Raw genomic sequence first — 18,132 nt, 5'->3', positions numbered from 1 at the left:
CAGAATATCTAGTTCAATCCGGAATGCAAATCCGTTTCACGGAAAAGGGATGGATCTTTAAACACATACAACATTTTTAAAATATGTGCAGGTTTAAGTTGCTAAAATGTTTGTGTGCTAACATTTGGAAAACCTTAATTGTTCATTTTTCACAAGCCTTTGTAATTTAATAATTATTCTAAAAGTTTACCTTCAATGTAAGACACACAGAGAGCGTATGGTGACCAGGTGTCCCGGATTTGCCCGGACCGTCCCGGGTTTTCACCAGCTGTCCCGGCAGATTTCAAGAAATGTAGCTCATGTCCCGGGTTTTAAGGAGGGTCGGCTGAAAATGGCCGGAGGTGCTTTTTATGTTTTACAGAGCAGCGATAGTTAGCAGTTGTTTCAAGACAGCAATTTAATTAACAGGCAAGCTACTGGGTTTAAAAATTGTATTTTGTGTATGTTCTTACTGCCTGTTCTGTAATTCTCTCCCGAGGAACGCTGTCATTCTGTGCGCTACATTGAAGCAAAATTGTAGTCCTTCTTCTATTTTTGTGAAATGCCCTGGTTTTTGACTGTAAAATTCTAGTCACCCTAAGAAAGCGTGATCTTCATATGTTAAACTGCAGCATATGTTTTGAGTACATCAGATCCGACTCATTTGACTGCTTTTAGGTAAAATGTTTGACAGCTAATTAGACATACTACATTAAAAATTCATCACATCTAAAAAAAACAAGTTAAATCAGTGCAAATCAATTCTTAACAACAAGTACTTTATCCAAAATTAGTTACTCCATAGCATCTAACCAATTTCAAAATCCCCCATAATCATGCCCAAACTAAAATAGATGAGGCACAGCGATAGATATAGCTCACTGTTGTTAAGGACCCTTACAAAAGATGTAAATCTAAAACAGCTCACTCTTCCAATAACAGTGCCATGTTGCAATATTATGGCCTGAGTAGATGTTGGTCATGTTGTGTGACCACTTATTCCACACAATTTACAGAACACTGTTTCCCTAGAAGATGCAGCCTCAACAGTGGTGTAACAAGGGTACCATGGTAGGGCTGGCTTTAATGCTGGTGGAGTCCAGTGCTACAATCTCTTTTGGTGTCTTCCCTCCCCAAGACCTCATTCTCTACAGATTCCCTCATTACTACCTCCCCAACTGTGCTCCTTATCACTCCATAGACCCTCCCTCACATATATTTAATTTGTTCAATAGTGCTACCCATACCAGTGTAGGTTGTAGGGTGTCAGAGCACTTTGCATCACACACACATTATACAGAGACATGAATCATACATGTGTAAATCAGTCCATAGGAAATGTTACATAACACAACGAGGATTACAAGGTGTAGGAATCACATGGCATTCATACTAGTAGGCAGTATATTTTAAAAGTGCTTGGTTTTGAGAAGCACAAAACCAGGATTTTACAATGTACCAAAGTGGTTGGGTTGACTTTAATAATCAGAATGTATTTCTACCCAAACAAAGCTTTTTAGCAACATTAGGATAATGAAAGACTGGGGAAGAAACAAAATGTTTTAATCTATATCTTGCAGTTTTTATGCAGCTCTTTGATGACAGTTCATAGGCCAGTATTCTATATTAGGGTTGTAATTAATGAATTACAATTAACAAAAAGGATCTCTGTGACAAAAGCAGAAACCCACTGAGCTATCCACACAAAATATAGTTCTGTGATCTGATTGGTATGCGTTCTTTGCAGTAGGAACAGTAACCCTCACCTCTATAATGAGTCAAAACTGCCACTAGGCAAAACTCTGATCTCTCTTCAGAACAAACATTAATCACAACAGGTATCTTGACATTTTTATTGTTGCCTGAAAACTGCTGGACACACAAGGTACTCTGCAGCAGGCACTTTTAAACCCATGAGTTCTTTATATTATTTCAAAACACAGCACCTCCCATGGTCAGCGCGAGGTGCAGCTGCACCGGTCACACCGCCCGAAAGCTGGCCCTGATGGGATCAAATGCAAGCATGGAAAATGGACCCCCTGCTCCCACGATGGGTAGTCCCAGTGCCACTGCACATTCTGAAGTAATAATAGCTACGCCCGAGGTATGCCCCACAGGAGGCAGTACTTGTAGGATGGTGCTATAAAAACGAGGATGATGAATAAAAAATGCTGAAAAAGCTTCTAGACTGCATGACTTGCTCAAGTTCAAACAAACATAAGAGCATCGCAAACATGTGATTGATTTACATAATTGTGGGGCGAAGCAAGATTACTTGTCAGGGTTTCGTTTAGTATATCTGAACAGCACTGTCTGGTGAGGTGGGCAGGGACAGACAGGGGAATTTCTCCAGGCCTACTCCTTAAAACCTATACATGAGATCTTTTGTATATGTGCACCCAGACAAAAATTATTTCAAGGTGCTCTCAAATGTGATGTTCACAGAAAATGAGCAACTGTGAAGAAAAGTAATTGGCCAGGGTCACACAATTTGGTTAAGCTGGGAAGCAGGAATTGAAACTAGGTACTCTGTATCAGGGCCCCACAACAGGTTTTTGCCCCTGGTGCCACTAAAGCTTCTAAGTGATAGGACACCTTCTCCAAGACCGAGATTTAAACATTTATAAGGTGACAGATAAAGGATTGTTTGTTCAATATAGCTATTGCCAGGAGCCATATTGCATACGTCTAACCTTTATCTGGTCCTAGCATGTTCCATTCTGGGATGTGTAGTTTTGCAACTAACATTGACCTTATGGGTTTAAAGATTTGACCATGCAAAGTGCTGTTTCCCAAAAGCCAAAGCTGCATGAAGGCATTAAATTCATGAGGGAGCACCTCAGATCAATGTGTAGTGTTATGCAAATATGGTGGTATGCTGGCTAATCAATAAGCATCCTTAAGACCCCCTTCTTCAACACCCTGTGAAACTTTGGAGGCCTCAAGGCACAACTGCTGCCTTCAGTCACTCCCTTACTCCTAATGTAGGACAAGTACTCACTACTTTAAGGAAGACTCTCAGTATGTTTGTCAGTGCTACGTATGCATGTTCCCCACTCATATGCCTGGGAGATGATGTTTTAAAATGCTTATCATGTAAGAATATTGCTCTGTTCTACCTCAAAGTTGTTTTTTTAATTTTAAAATGCTCCAATATCATTCATATCTCTGGTTGAAGGTAGTACAAAACATCTCTGAAAGAGAGATCGGCCCCTAAGAAATATATTAAGTAAATTGTACTTCAAAAGCCACTATTGTTACATAAGTGTGTAACTATATTTTGTGTTTACATTGACTGTGATTAACAAACCCCATTCTCAAATGGGTCTGCCTGATAGGTGCTTTAGACCTGTTTTGCCATCTTGTCTTTTGTGTTGCACTCCTTCGACTTACTGAACAAATGTGACATTGGGTGAGCTGAAGTGGAAAGTGTTGTTGTGTCTGACCAATACCATCATGATTGGCAGATGTGATACTAACTTGTGAACAAAATGTCTGACTGGACAAACAAAATTGTAGTTGTTTGGCATGTCTCGTGGCTGTGAAGTAAATCCTTCAAATTCACAATCTTTTGGTAGTACTTTAAGGGCTGTAACAAAAGATTGACCTGGTTCATTTGGTCGTTGCATTCTTGTAAAGAAATTATAAACATATGCTATTAATTATTTTTCTGTGCAAGAGTTTAGAAATCAGCCAGTGTTACAATTAACTGTCCATAGGTGGTGCTATCATGGAACACCAAAAGAAGCAAGAAATGACAAACAGCAGAAGAACATGCTGTTGGAATTGTTGTCGGATTGGAGCAGGGTTGAAGAAGCCTAGCTACTAGAAGAGTGAAAAGCCCTCTGGGCACTGTTATGGTATGCTAAGTTATGTTAAAATGCTTATACAGCATGAACAGTTACCCACTCTGGGTTCCCAGCGCTTTTACTGACAGATAAAGTTTCTCTCAGCTCAGGTGATTCAAAGCATCCACGTCTTTAGTTGTCTACACTAAGTGGGCAGTGATGTGCACGATCTCAGGTGACCTGGCAGAGCGTTCCAACCCTTAGGGCTGAGGAACGTAAAAGAGCGACCTCCAATGTGAGTAAGTTTGTTCTTAGGGATAGTGCACATACAGAGGTTGCTGGAAAGCAGATAGCGAGTTACAATTTTATCAACCAATTGATGTGGTGGGGGGCGATCCCTGTCCTTGCTTTGAAGACATAGCACAGAGCTTTCAATTGAACACTTTTTTCAACCTCTTGCCAGTGGAGTTCGTGCTGCAGAGATGTAACAAAGGCATGTTTAGGCAGTCGATAGATCAGCCTTGCACCCCCATTCTGCACCACCTGCATTAGTCTCATGGAGGCTTTATCAGCCCCCAGGCTGCTACCACTGTCCAGGCGAGATAGAATAAGACGGCACATAACGGCAGTGGAGGGGGCCCTGACAGTTGCATCTCAGACGCAATCCTTCTGACGAAAGTGTGACTATGGAGGAGGCGTTCCCCATGCTTTGCCATGGAGAAAGTAGTTAAGTATGATTAGGGTTTTGCTGAACTAACAGAGGGACTGGTAGGGTTCTATTGTTTACCCGTCTGTATGGTCTGAATGTAGACCATTACCTTAAATTTTGTTACCCTGAAATAGACCCTAGACCTTTTTAGGCTTGTATAGTGGTCGAAACCTGTTGGTAATAATAGATCATAGGTCCGGTGAGTCATTGTATTTCACTAGATGACCAACCTTTTTAGTGTTTTTAATCATATCGGAGGTACTCGCTGAATACAGCATATTTTGAGCATATCCCTAGGTATATTTTATACTTTTTCTTGCCCCTTCCCCCCAAAAAAAGGACCCAGTTGAATTGTCCTGGGCATAGATTAATAAGAACTCCCAGGGATAGATTAGCTTCCCTTGGTTGAGTTCGCTGGGGTGGCATTGTTCCTACCCCTGTGTGAGAGGTCATCAAATGATAAAGCATGCCTCAATAAGTTGAGCGTGAGACAACCTCTCAAAAATCTTTTGATGACCCACAGCTGGGATAAGTCAAAAAACATAGTGGGTTCATTTTGGCTTAAGTACTGTTAAGTGACTTTTTTTTTGTTTTGCTGTTTGTGAAGGATACACTAGAGGTTTGAACCTCAGTTACTCTTCTCGTTGGGAGAGATAGAATAAGACCCCAGATGACTGTTCTTTGGGCAGATATGCGGAGAATCCAGATGAATGTCCATAGCCATTTGAAAGTGCAAAGCAGGTTCCAGATACCTTTGCCACCTGCAGCTTCAGGAAGCCTACGTTCTTGACTTTGGAAGCGGGAATAGGGATATCACCCAGCAACGCTGGCCAGTGTTGTGGTTCCTTAAGTCTCAGGCGCTTTCCAAGGATCAATACCTTTATTTTTTCACAATTCAGTTTCACCGAGTTGGTATCCATTCATGAGCCTACTTGCACCAGACAGGAGTTCAAAGGCCCAGAGCTGTGGTCCTGAGTGGATGATAATGAAAAGATGATTTGTGTATCATCAGCATTGGAAAAAGGATGAGACGATAGTGCTCTACTAGCTTGGCCAGGGAATGCATATAGATATTTTAAAAGCTGGGCTTAGAGCTGATCCCTGAGGGACCCCCAGAGGTCAAAGCATGACACATGGATGAACTGCTGCCTAAGAAAGTCTGAAAGGTTCAATCCTTCAGGAAGAATAGCCAAGCCAAAGCCTTTCCCTTGATCCCCAAATGTGTCAGCCTCCCTATGAGCATGCCATGGGACACAGTATATAAGGCAGCGCTAAGATCAAGTAGAATCAGAGCTGCTGTCTTGCCCACATCTAGGAGCCATTTGAGGTGTTCTGTGACTCCCAGGAGGGCGGCACAATGAGTACAGACGTATGAGGCTAGGTCTGTGAGAATGAAGCAAACTTACACAGCCTGTGACAAAGGGTAGACATTGTGCTGAGTTTAAAACACACAACATTTAACCCCTTCAGTGCCCCGCCCTTTCCCCGCCCTGTGCCGGGCGTTACATTAGCGGGCGGGGTCCATGACGAGATAGTCTCGTCATGGGCACAGCGCAACCATGCTCCATGACGAGACTATCTCGTCATGGGCACTGAAGAGGTTAATGCACTCAGGATGGCATTTTTCTTAATATAGTTAAATGACAATGAACCCTTCCCAGCACAACATTGAAAATATGTGAAAAGCTACATCTTCCAATCTTCAGTTTTTGGCAGGCACTAGATGCAATGATGTCACAGTTTGATGGCTTAAATGGGTCGGCTATATAAAATATGTGGGAGAGAAGGAGGTTTATCAGCTAGTTTCCCCGTTGAAAGGGGGGTAAGGCAGGGTTGTGTCCTGGCACCAACCCTGTTTTGCCTCTACGTAAATGGACTTATCTCCCACCTGAACGAAATATCAGATAGAGACGCCCCACGTCTCGCTGGTATAGGTATCTCAGCTATTATGTTTGCTGATGACACCTTGCTACTCGCTAAGACTCCCATGGGTGCCCAGCGAGTCCTGGATGGCTTTGTCTCTTTTTGTGCAGATCGGGGGTTAGAGATCAACACGGATAAAACAAAATTTATGATTTTTAATCCTCCTAGGTCATCCCGTCCTAATCCTGTCATTCATGGTATTAGTTTAGAAAGAGTCCATACGTTTGAATATTTGGGACTGACCTTGAATGAGAAGATGACATGGTCCCACCATCAGATAAAATCAAACCTAAAGTTGACTCAAAAGGCGGGGGGTATTTTGAAAGTATGGAAAGAATCTATGACACATCCTATTGGTTCACCACTAGAAATTTACAAAATGCAGGCAAGGGGGGCAGTATTATATGGTGGTGAATTGTGGGGCAATAACTGTGCCCTTGATCTTGTCACAACAGAAAACAAGTTCCTACGGAGCTTGGCAGCTCTTCCTCCGAGCACACCACTCCTCCCTCTTAGGCTTGATATGGGTCTAAGATCAATTAAGGAAGAACTAGGTGTGAAGCCCCTAACTTTTTGGAGGCGACTCTGGACAACCCCCGAACTCCGGAGTTATCGTTGTGAATTCATAGAGCTATACCAACATACAGCTATACGTAAAATACCATGGCTTAAGTACATAAAAGAGGAGCTAACGGCAATGGGCCTGGAGCCTCTGTGGACAAATCCACAAGAAGCATGCAGTACCATATCCCGGAAAAATCTAGTTGCCCTGTACTATGACCATAATTTGACTCACTTATTAACAACCACCACACTGGGGCCTATGTCTACCACCTTCCTAACAGTGAAGGACTATTATAAACTGGAGACAGTTTTGGATGACATAAACCCCATTGGTCTTAGGAAACTATTTTTACAATGGAGATATAATGCACTACCTATTAGAGCCCTCACTAGCAGCTGGCACCCACCCACTCCTAAAAATTGTCCAGCATGTACAAATGAGCTGGAGAGTGACATTCATTTAATGTTTTTTTGTTTATCTTATATGAAACCCAGGAAAAAATGGATCATTCCAATCTGCAGAAACTGGGGTTTTAGGAATCATTTGGATGCTTATCGTTTGTTGAAATCTGACCTATCCCCTTTGACTGTATTTGCTGTCAGCAAGTTTTTATCTGCTGCTTGGAATATTAGAAGAACTTTTGTGAAGATATGAAATATTAACTGTATTACACGAAGTTCACTTTTTGTTATATATATTGTGCAGTCGATGTAACCTTATCCTGGGTGTTCGCCTACTGTGTATATTTGATTGTACATGTTTTGTTTTCTCTTTTATGACTTTATAAAGTCGAAATAAAGATTAAAGAAAGATATAAAATATGCATATGTAGGAAGCCGTATCATGTGGTGTCTTTCAGAAAGTTATCACTGAATTTGCTGTGAAAACAGCTCCGGCTTTCATTACGAAAATGTGAAATTCGGCTTTAATAATGCACAGCAGGAGAAGGACTTATACCCACTTCAAGAAGTCCTCCCAACTTATCTCTTTTACTATTTATCTTGGAAATTCTTTAGTGACATCTCACACAAGATGTGCTGTAATGATATCATGGTGATCCACACTCAAAACACACAGAGTACCTTTCTGCCAGTCCCTAAAAATACTCTAGCTGACTAACCCTGGTCTAGCATTTAGCCAACTGTACGATGCAATCTGGGACTTATAGATTCACTCTAATTATTGCAATTATGGCTACAAAATTCCAGAAAAAAGTGTAAAGTGCTGTTGGCTTAACAGGCAGGACTGTCTAAATGTGTCACACATAGAAGAGTCATGATTCAGGCAATATATGTGTTAAGTGTGGGTCACGGTTATCAAGAAATAAAATACAGATATGGCCTGTACTCTTGGGGAACCAAACGTGCAGCTATGATCTGCCGAGATGTACAGAATCTATAGTAGTGATGGGGTTCAATGCCCTGAAGGTTGATTGGGCTTTGAAGTAAACTTTTAGATAGGAACCTGAGGGAGTTCCCAGATCATTGAGTATCAAGTTCTATCATTGAGCTGTGTCTTCCACTTTTAAAATTGTTGCCTTTGACATTCACAAATCACTGGCCACTGGCATTAATGATTTGTTGAGTTACCCCATATTGGGCAAGGAAATGTTTAAAACCAAGCACCTGGTGCTGCTTGATGAAGATACCTTTAGTTGTGGTTCAACTCATAAAGAAATGTCTCACCAAGTTTCTAATTGGTTCAACCCATGTCCGGGTAATGTTGGTGGCAATTTCAAAAAGTCTTCTGATCCCATTGATGACCTGTGTCTTGATGATCCTTGATGATCTAAATTAGGATAATGTGAGGTTTGATGAATATGATGTATGCAATCCACCTAAGAAACTTAAAGTGGATAAACCCCAAGAAGTAATTTTATATTCTGAATGGAGTCTTATGTTTGAGTCCATTGCAACACCCCCACCCATCATAATGGTTTCCTCTTTATTTATTGATGTATATATTAAATCTAGCAAAAAGATATCAACGGACTGAGCCTCGAGGGCAAAAATGAGAGCAAAGTGCCCTAGGCCTACAATCTCAGACAAGAAGGATAGATGCTAAAATAGTCACATTGCTTGGTAAGGGTGGGAAAGACCTAGATATTAATGTTTATATACGCTATCTAAAAAAGTCAAAGAACAACTGTTCCCACCTGGCAGACCAATTATATCAGCAGTTGGTTTGCCAACGGAGAGGCTGTCTGCATATGTAGATGTGTTCTTGAGACGTATAGTTAAGAGCTTACCATCTCATATTCAAGACATTAAACATGTATAGAATATAATGAGTGATATTGTGTGGGGGGATGATATGATACTAGTGACACTAGATGTAGTTTCGCTTCATACTATTATTACTCATGGATGGGGATTGCATACATTGAGACAATTTTTAAATAAGCGACCGGCTAACCTTTTAGAACACTCAGAGATATTATTGGAAATGACTAAACTCATTTTGGAGAATAGTTTTTTTTTTTGCATAATAATGTATGGTACCGTCAGGTTCAAGGAATTGCGATGAGTTCCAGATTTGCCCCCTTGTACGTGAACCTGTTTATGGGGTGTTTCGAGGGTCAGCAAGTCTGGGGCCCAAAGAGCCCCAAATGGTGTGAAAGATCCAATACTGGGGCACATTTATAGATACTAATGATATGGACATGGAGTGAGAAGGAACCTTTGGATACTTTAATCAGAATAACAATAATATGAGATTCACTTTGACCTAAAGTAAGACTAATCTTACATTTTTAAATAACGATTTATCTGTCTCAAAGATTGGAGAGTAGAATGCATCGAAAAAAACATCTTGTAATGCTATTTTAAATGCTTCAAGTTCACATTCACAATCACAAATCAAAGCTATCTCATTTGGGGAGATTACTAGCGCAAGGAGGAAATGCAGTGTGGACATGAGTTTCTGGATAACATCAGAGATATGGAATATAGATTTTTTGTTAGATGGTATGATCAAAGGTTGTTAGAAACAGTCAGTAACAATTGATATGTGAGGCTGCACTATGTGATAATGCGATCAAACATTTGTCAGTGATGAAAATGTGGTTAGGATGATAACTCGGTATGGGAAAGACTTCGGTAGGCTTAGTCGCATTTTGCATACACATTGGCATATCCTAACACATAATTAATCAATTAGCAAGAGAATGACTCCATACACCAGTTTTTTTTTTTGAAGAGGTAAGACGATCAAGAATATATTGAGCCCAATCTATCCTGTGAACATACATATAAATACAACTTGGTTGAGTACTATGATGAAAGTTTTTTTTTAATGTAGGCGATGTATGGATTGTAAACTGGTCATTGATAAGAAAAGAATGTTTAGTTATAATGGGAGTAAAGATTACACGATTGTGAATAGTATTACTTGCTATACTAAGTATGTGGTTTATGTTTTGGTATGTAATTGTGGTAAACAATTATGTAGGGAATACAATAGAACATTATGTGGAAGAAGTTCAGAACATTAGAGAGCTGTGAAAATGGGTGACTTGAGATATCCCATTGCAGTACACATAACATACCTCCCCTTTTTAATGTTCAATTTCATGGGATCGATACAGTAGGTTCTAACCCCAGGGGGGTTATTCAAGAATTGCTGTTACTTTGTGCTGAAGCACTTTTGATAATGAAATTACAAGCTGTTGAGAAAGGACTTAATAAAGATCATGAGCTACAATACTTTCGGGGAGATGATTGATTTAGAATGTAAATGTAAATGTGTCACAATGATCAGGTCTGGACAACGACAGACATATATGGTTCAGTGCAGAAGGAAGCTACTGTATAATGTAATAATAACGGAATTTTGTGTGAGAAATATATTTTTTTGTATATGGGAAGAGACTGGTTCGTGGGGTATATTGATAAAAACTGGAATTATCAACTCAGATCCAGATACTGTGGGTATAGCGTGATGCTTACCCAAATATTTTCACTTGGGTTCGATTGAAGTCTTACTTTAGGGTAAGTCTGTGGTGTATTGAGTGAAAGTTTAAATTTGATATAGTATATAATGGTTGTTAGTAATAGGACGTTTTATTTTGATGTTAGATGACGTAGAAAAAGGCAATACATGTTAAATTCTTGATTTTTATATTGAATTGCATACTCACGGAGAAGGTCAGAATGGGATGGTAGTGGTGAGAATTTTGACTATATGTATAGACACTTGGATCTGTTTTTTGTTACGAGCACATTTGGATTTGGGAATTTGAATTAATTTTGGAATACATATTCAGAATGATATTGAGTATTTCATTTGGAGCTGATGTTTCATTCCGCTCTAATCTTTTATAATTTTGTTTTCATTCTCTTATTATATTTAGTCTCTAAAGAACTATTTCTTTTTAAATGTTCTGATCTTTGGTGAAGGTTGCACTGAATAAGGACAGGATTGAAAGGGTCTTCTCTTTTATGTTTTTAAATGAACTAATTTTTGACCTTAGGTAATGGAATTGTACAGTGATTTGTATTATATAATTTTCTAGTCATGAGGAAGTCATTTAATGATGAAACACGTGTTAACTTGAATTAAAAAATAAAGAAGATTTTGGAATGCTTCCAGTACTGAGTTTCTTTGGACAACTGGATGATAAGAGTGCTCGGGGATTTATTTTGCTGCCCCAGGGTAGGAGGGCTCAAGGAAAGCATGGACATCTTGTCAAGTCCAGAATTTTGTGTGCAGTAGAATAAGCCAGATCCTCAGGCAAGGTGCTGGACCCAGCATAGTGTCCAGATTGGCTCAAAGGGCATTCTGTTTTCTGGAGAACACAAGTGCTGGCGTCTCTTTTGAGATGAGAAAAGGGCTGTTCTTGAAAGCCGTATGCTTGGGGACCTGGCCAGTTCAGATACTCCTTCAAAAACCCAATGGGCCTTGTTTGGTGATGATTTTTATAAAGAAACAAGAAGTTACATCCAAATCACCAACAGACTCGACTATGGGAACGCCCTCTACTCAGGAACTACAAACAAGCTCCTAAGACGACTCCAACGCATCCAGAACGCCTCGGCCCGACTCATCCTCGACATCCCCCGCGGCAGCCACATCACACCCCACCTGAGAGGCCTGCACTGGCTCCCCGTCAACAAAAAGATCACCTTCAAGTTCCTCAGCCATGCACACAAAGCACTGCACAACACCGGACCCACCTACCTCAACAACCGACTCAGCTTCCACGCCCCCACCCGAAGCCTCCGATTAGCCAACCTCATCCTCGCCACAGTCCCCCGCATCCGGAAAGCCACCGCCGGCGGCAGATCCTTCTCCAACCTCGCCGCCAGGACCTGGAACACTCTCCCCACCATCCTACGACAGACCCAGGACCTGCTGGCCTTCAGAAGACTCCTCAAGACCTGGCTCTTCGACCAGTAGCCCCCCCCCCTCCTCCCCAGCACCTTGAGACCCTCTCGGGTATGTAGCGCGCTTTACAAATGCAATGATTGATTGGTTGATTGAATGTGCTCCTCCCTTGATAACATGGGTAACATTCATTGTTAATGAAAGTCTTCAGGTGGGTTTCCCACAGTGTCAGTGGATTCAAGGTTTGGTTTACTGGCTGACAGCTCCCCTTCAGACTCTACTACTTCAACCGCAAGTTCAAGTACACTAAGCCTGTGTTCTTTCTCTAGAAGACGATGGACGACGGTTTTGGATTCAAATACTCTGGCGTTCAATCAAGAGGAGGCAGAATTTCAATGTAAGAGTATGCTCTCTTCCTTTGGGAAAAGTAGGGAGACGGTTAGCACTTTAGTAAGAGACTGGACACATATTTCCACAGATCGGAGGGATCTGCAGACTGCGAGAGGTTTTCAGACAGATTTCTTTGTAGTATCCTTCCAGGCCCGGTGTTCAAATCCAATTTGGGTTTTCTCAAGAAGGGGAGATGGTGATAACTGCAGAAGTCAGGGATCTGCTGTTAAAAAGGGTGATAGAGGGTTGTTCTTGGCATATCTATGGATTTGTCAGCAATATTCTTCCAGTACAAAACAATAACAGGAAGTGCATATCCTTGAGATATCTGTCAGAAATCTATTGGTGTTATAGCACCACTTCGAAATGGAAACAGTGGTTTCTTTAAGGCACATGTTGCTGTTGGGATATTGTATGGTGCACATGAATCTGAAGTATGTGTTCCTTACAGTCCCTATATTTCAGGGTCACAGCAAGTATAATAATCTATAAAGATTGGTGTCCGATCCATTTGGCCGGTCTCAGGCCCTTGGTGTTTCACCAAGCTTCTGAAACCGGTTTTGCCATTTCTCAGATCCCAAGCTCTAAGAATGATTGTGTACCTGGACAACGTGATTTTATTAAATCACAAGAGAAGTCTCTTGGTGGAGTAGGTTTTAATGGCGGTAGATCTTTTTCAGAGATTGAGGTTCATCGTGAACGTGAAAAAATTGGACCTTACTGCTTCCCAAAGGATGGACGTTTCGGGGTTTCTGGTGGATTCAGAAAAGGGTATGATGATTTTACCAGTTGCAATGCTGAAAAAGATCAGGAAAGAGTTAAGATCAGTATTAGATCACATTTCCTTAAGACATATGGCAAAAATCTTAGGCCTGTTAGCATCTTCAATTTAAGGAATATTTCTGAGACCTCTTCATTACAGCACCTGTCAATAGTAAATATAAGGCATTTTCAAAGAGGCCTTCAATAGTTTCAATTAGTTCCATTAGATGAGGACGCAAAAGCAGAAGTGGCCGAGCAATTTTTCCCTCTTCCCCATATCTTGTTTTAGAATCAGATGCAAGTCTGCGGGATGGGAAGCAGACTGTGCCATCTTCTAGACTGGAGGAAGATTGTCCAGGATGGTGCCATCAATGCACATAAATTACTTAAAGCTTCTTGCAGACTACTTTGCTATTCAAAGCCTGGTAAAAGCAGGGTCAAATTGTGTTTTTTTTCCTCCCTATGGAGAACCTAACGGTTATTAGTTACGTCAACAATTTGGGAGGAACAAGGTCAAGATCATTAGCTGAATTGGTAAAGAAACTGTGGGACTTTTGTCTCAGGTAACAGATATCCCTGGTAGAAAAATACATTACGGGGGCATCAAATCTAGGAGCGGATTGGTATTTGAGAAATATGTCAGTGGAAATTAGATTACCGGGTGCTCATGATGTGGGAGACTAATTTAGTGCCCTTCTTTATATATCTGTTTGCATCGATGCTTACAACTGAGCTGGGCAGATTTATCAGTTGGAGACCAGACACGGAGGCTTTGGTGAAGGACGGGAAGGACGCTTTCCTTCAAGATTGGTAAAGTTGGGTGCATTATGCCTTTCCTCCTTTCGTCATGGTAAAACGGACAGTGACAAAAATATTCAGACAGAAGGTGAGAGCAGTGATGGTGACCCCCTCCCTTTGGAGGAGTCAATCTTGGTTTCCTTCTCCGTTGGAACTCTTTGTGGACGGCCTATTACAACTGCCAGTCTTTCTATAGATATACTGAGGATCCTGAAGGGCTATGCATATGTGTTAGTACAGCAAAACACACTAGTCTTGCTTGCTCTGCTATTCCAGCAGGGTACCAGAAGGTTAATGGGAAACCAATAAGAGAACATCCTGTTTGAAAGATTATTGAACAGTATTTAATATATGAATCTTCCTATACAACAGTATACGGTCATGTGGGATGTCATTTTGGTTCCACACTTATTTGAATCCTGGGGCGATAAGGATTCATTGTCAGTCAAATGGTTGCCTGCTATTCTAGTAAAGTTGTTGATTTTAGTCTCTTTTAAAAGTCTCAGACATTAGGGCTTTGGACATCACTGCTCTGCAATTCACACCTACCGGGGAACATTTTCACATTATGAGAAGGACTAAGAATGCATCTTCTTTTGAGGAATTCCTAAGTTTTCCTACTCACCCCAATCTGTGCTTGGTAAGAGGCCTTAAGTATTTTATGCAGGTAACATAAGGAGTGAGAACTCCTGCGCCTCGGTTGTTTATAACTGTGAGGAAAACTTTTAAGCGAGCAACTTCCACAACTCTGAGTAGATGGGGTAAGATGGTGATGGTTAAAGCGGGAGTTGAACCATCATATTTGAGGCTCATTCAGTCAGTTGGGCTATGGCTTCTAAGGAATTCTGAGCTGGGGCTAGTGTGAAAGACATTTTGAAGGCTGCAGATTGGTGAAGGATTTCCACTTTTAAAACCTTTTACAATAAACCTGTGTCCTTCAGGATTGTAATGTTGCCTAAAACAATAATGAATAATTCCTAATGTTTGGGAGCACTGCACCAATGAGACAAGACTGGGACTTTAGTTACATGCAAAGTTCACTAATCAAATGTAGGGTGTTCAGTGCATTTACAGCTACTAAAGCCTTAAGTTAATTTCCTTTGTCTTCTTATACATTAAAACTTTCATACTCAGTTTAAACAGATTTTCACCTGCCCAACAGCTGCCCCAGATAATTCAAGGGTGTATAAATATAACCATGGAGGTGAGATATGTATAACACAGACCTAGCCAAAAGGCAGCAGGGCCGTGTACAGGGTCAAACGTAAAGACACAATCAACAAATGATTGAAGAGGTAGCTGGGTTCTGGGACAGACGTGGATTGGTACTGCACTGAGATGGAGTGTTTTTTTAACACTTGGAGCAGGGTTGTGGCGTTCCTGATGGATACAGGGACGTGTTGTTTCAAATACTTGGAGAGTAGAAGGAAAAAAGCCTGTTGTACGTCTTTGTGCCTTTTTTATCATTTCTTTGCCTCCAGTCTGAAATATACATTTTATATTACAAGCCTCCGGCCCAAACGTTCAAGCGGCAGCATGTTTTCTTTTTCCCTTTTTATTATTTTGTGGCATATGCTTCCAATAAAAATTAAAAAAACACTCAACCAGTTTGCCAATCCCAGAGACCCAGTGTATTCGCCAAAGCTTCGTCAGTGTTAAATCTATTATTAATTAGAACATTATGAATCTATTTATAACTATGTATACTATAAATGTGTAATGATGCTTGAGTATATAAAATCTTTTCATTTCGTTAATGAATTCGGAAGTTCATGGGTCCATCGAGTTCCTGCAAGGGGTGAACCTGGCAACAGAGTGCAGCGGAAGCAGCGCCAAGCAGTTTCATCTAGGTCAGGCATGCACGCGCTGATGCTTTCACAATCGTTTAAGGCGGAAAAGCGGAATCTGAGGTGCTTGGCTCGCCTTTCTCTGTTGTGAAATTCCACCCTCCCCACAGCAGCGTGTGAGACAAAGAAATAACTGAAAATATACACTAGGGAAACATTCTGCATTTGTTGCTGTACCAGCAGTCCCCTCAATGCTCCAGTTGGACATTTTTAAAATGACTGTCCATGAACTGTAGCTTTCGCAATTATTTGTTTACAAGGGTGAAGCAACTACGAACATGTTCCCAGCTATTGATTCCACACAATGCACAGTTCGGGTTCATAAACGCTTCATGTGTTGCATATCCCTAAAATCAGTATTTTATAGTGGCAGGAAACGTCTATGTATAGATATGCAAATAAATGTGTAGTGCCAGAGAGTTCTGCCCTTCCAACATTCACATTCCGTCGTAAAAATAGGAAGCGAAAAAAAAACCTCAGAGAGCCTTCAGTATTTACACAGATGTCCACAGCAGTTTGTTAACCTTTGACTCTGAAAGTATGCCAGCTGGGGTCGGAACTCTTAGTAAGCAAAGAGTCATTACCCAGCTTTCAGGAAATTCCTATTCTGTTTTATTTTGAGTTGCGAATCTAGGATGCAAACGAGAAAGTGATACTCCGTTCACATACAACAATGTATATGCGGGCATCTAGTAGTATGCAGGTGTTAACAAATATCCGACATTATTCAAAACTTACCTCATGACAGCCTATATCCTTCTCACTGACAGAGGCTTGTACATGTCCAGCCTTTTTACAAACAGACACAATTTCTTCTTCACATTTTCGAACATTCCAGAGTCCTTCCTAGTAAATAAATTGAAATAAATTAAAAACCAAAGTGTACCTCTGTCAAGTTAATTCGATCTGAAGATATCATTCTAAACATTTCTCAGAAAAAAAATATTTTGAAGTGTCTTATGAGCAACAGATCTTGCTACTGGCATGAAGGAACTAAGTTGATAATGTCGAGTGAAAATAAATATAAGATACTAATAAACCAATGGACACTTGCGTGGCTGATAGAAGCTGCTGACTTTAAAGGGACTACTAATAATTAACATAACACATAGGGTGCCATATGAAGTGCCCCCAGCTCCTTGAACTGGACTTTCCGGCGCTAGAAGTTATTACAGAATTTTAGGGTTTGGAGGCCTTCAAAAGAACGTATTTTTATTTGTGTTGACTTCTCTGACAACCACATTAGAGAATAGCCCATGACTTTAAAATATGGCCACGTCCTGTAAAGATCCACTGAATTCTCTTAAAACGATTATGGTAGCCTCTTGTGCCTTTGAAGAGGGATAATGGACATGCATGCAAAATCAGAAACTATGATGATTTTGAACCCTCTTTAAGGAGCTTGAAATAAATCATTTTAAAGCTTCGGAATTTTGGAAGCAGTACAGAAGACAATGGGGTGGCAGAGAGCAAACAAAAGACTGGTACGGGTTCTCTGCACTGACATGACTGTACTTCTCTTTCTTCAAGTTCATTCTAAAACACTCCGCCGTCAAGGAAGTAATGTTCTAATTGCATCATGCTACATTGGCTATTAATTGTCCTCTCTCAACCGCAGCATAGGGAAAGATCTTGGAGAGGAAACATTGAGGGGCAGATTTAGAAAGTGTTTACACAATGCATCACAGCAACCTCATTGGGTGAAAGGGAGAGAGCAGGCCAGCACAGCATCCACTAAGAAGTGTTGCTTCTGCTCTCTTCCCTTATGCTGGCACACCCTTATGCTGGCACACCCTTATGCTGGCACACCCTTATGCTGGCACATCATTTGTATTTTTTTTAAATGATGCACGGGTTTGTGGAGAAACTTGAAGAGTATCGTGGATAGTGTCACCAGCAATGCCACCAGTAATGTCCTCAATTATGCAATTTAAGATGTCATCAATGATGCCATGACTGATGTAATATGTTAAGTCATAAACAGTGCATGAAGGGAGCCCCATTTGTAGTTAATCCACAACGTCATTACTGGTGAATTTCAGTTTT

General features: G+C 40.8%; 1 protein-coding gene across 1 annotated transcript in view; it reads right to left on the bottom strand.

Annotated features, from left to right (window-relative positions):
* Window positions 1–18,132, bottom strand: part of PLA2R1 (phospholipase A2 receptor 1) — a 946,386-nt gene that overhangs the window by 386,357 nt on the left and 541,897 nt on the right. The window contains exon 9 of the mRNA XM_085645464.1: window positions 16,825–16,932. Coding sequence (XP_085501590.1) covers window positions 16,825–16,932 — 108 coding nt within the window. The remainder of the gene's footprint in view (window positions 1–16,824; window positions 16,933–18,132) is intronic.

This window comes from Triturus cristatus, chromosome 3_1 (assembly GCF_964204655.1).
Source record: "Triturus cristatus chromosome 3_1, aTriCri1.1, whole genome shotgun sequence".
NCBI lineage: Eukaryota > Metazoa > Chordata > Amphibia > Caudata > Salamandridae > Triturus > Triturus cristatus.
Note: the sequence above shows the minus strand (reverse complement) of the source record. Positions and strands in the feature narration are given on the sequence as shown.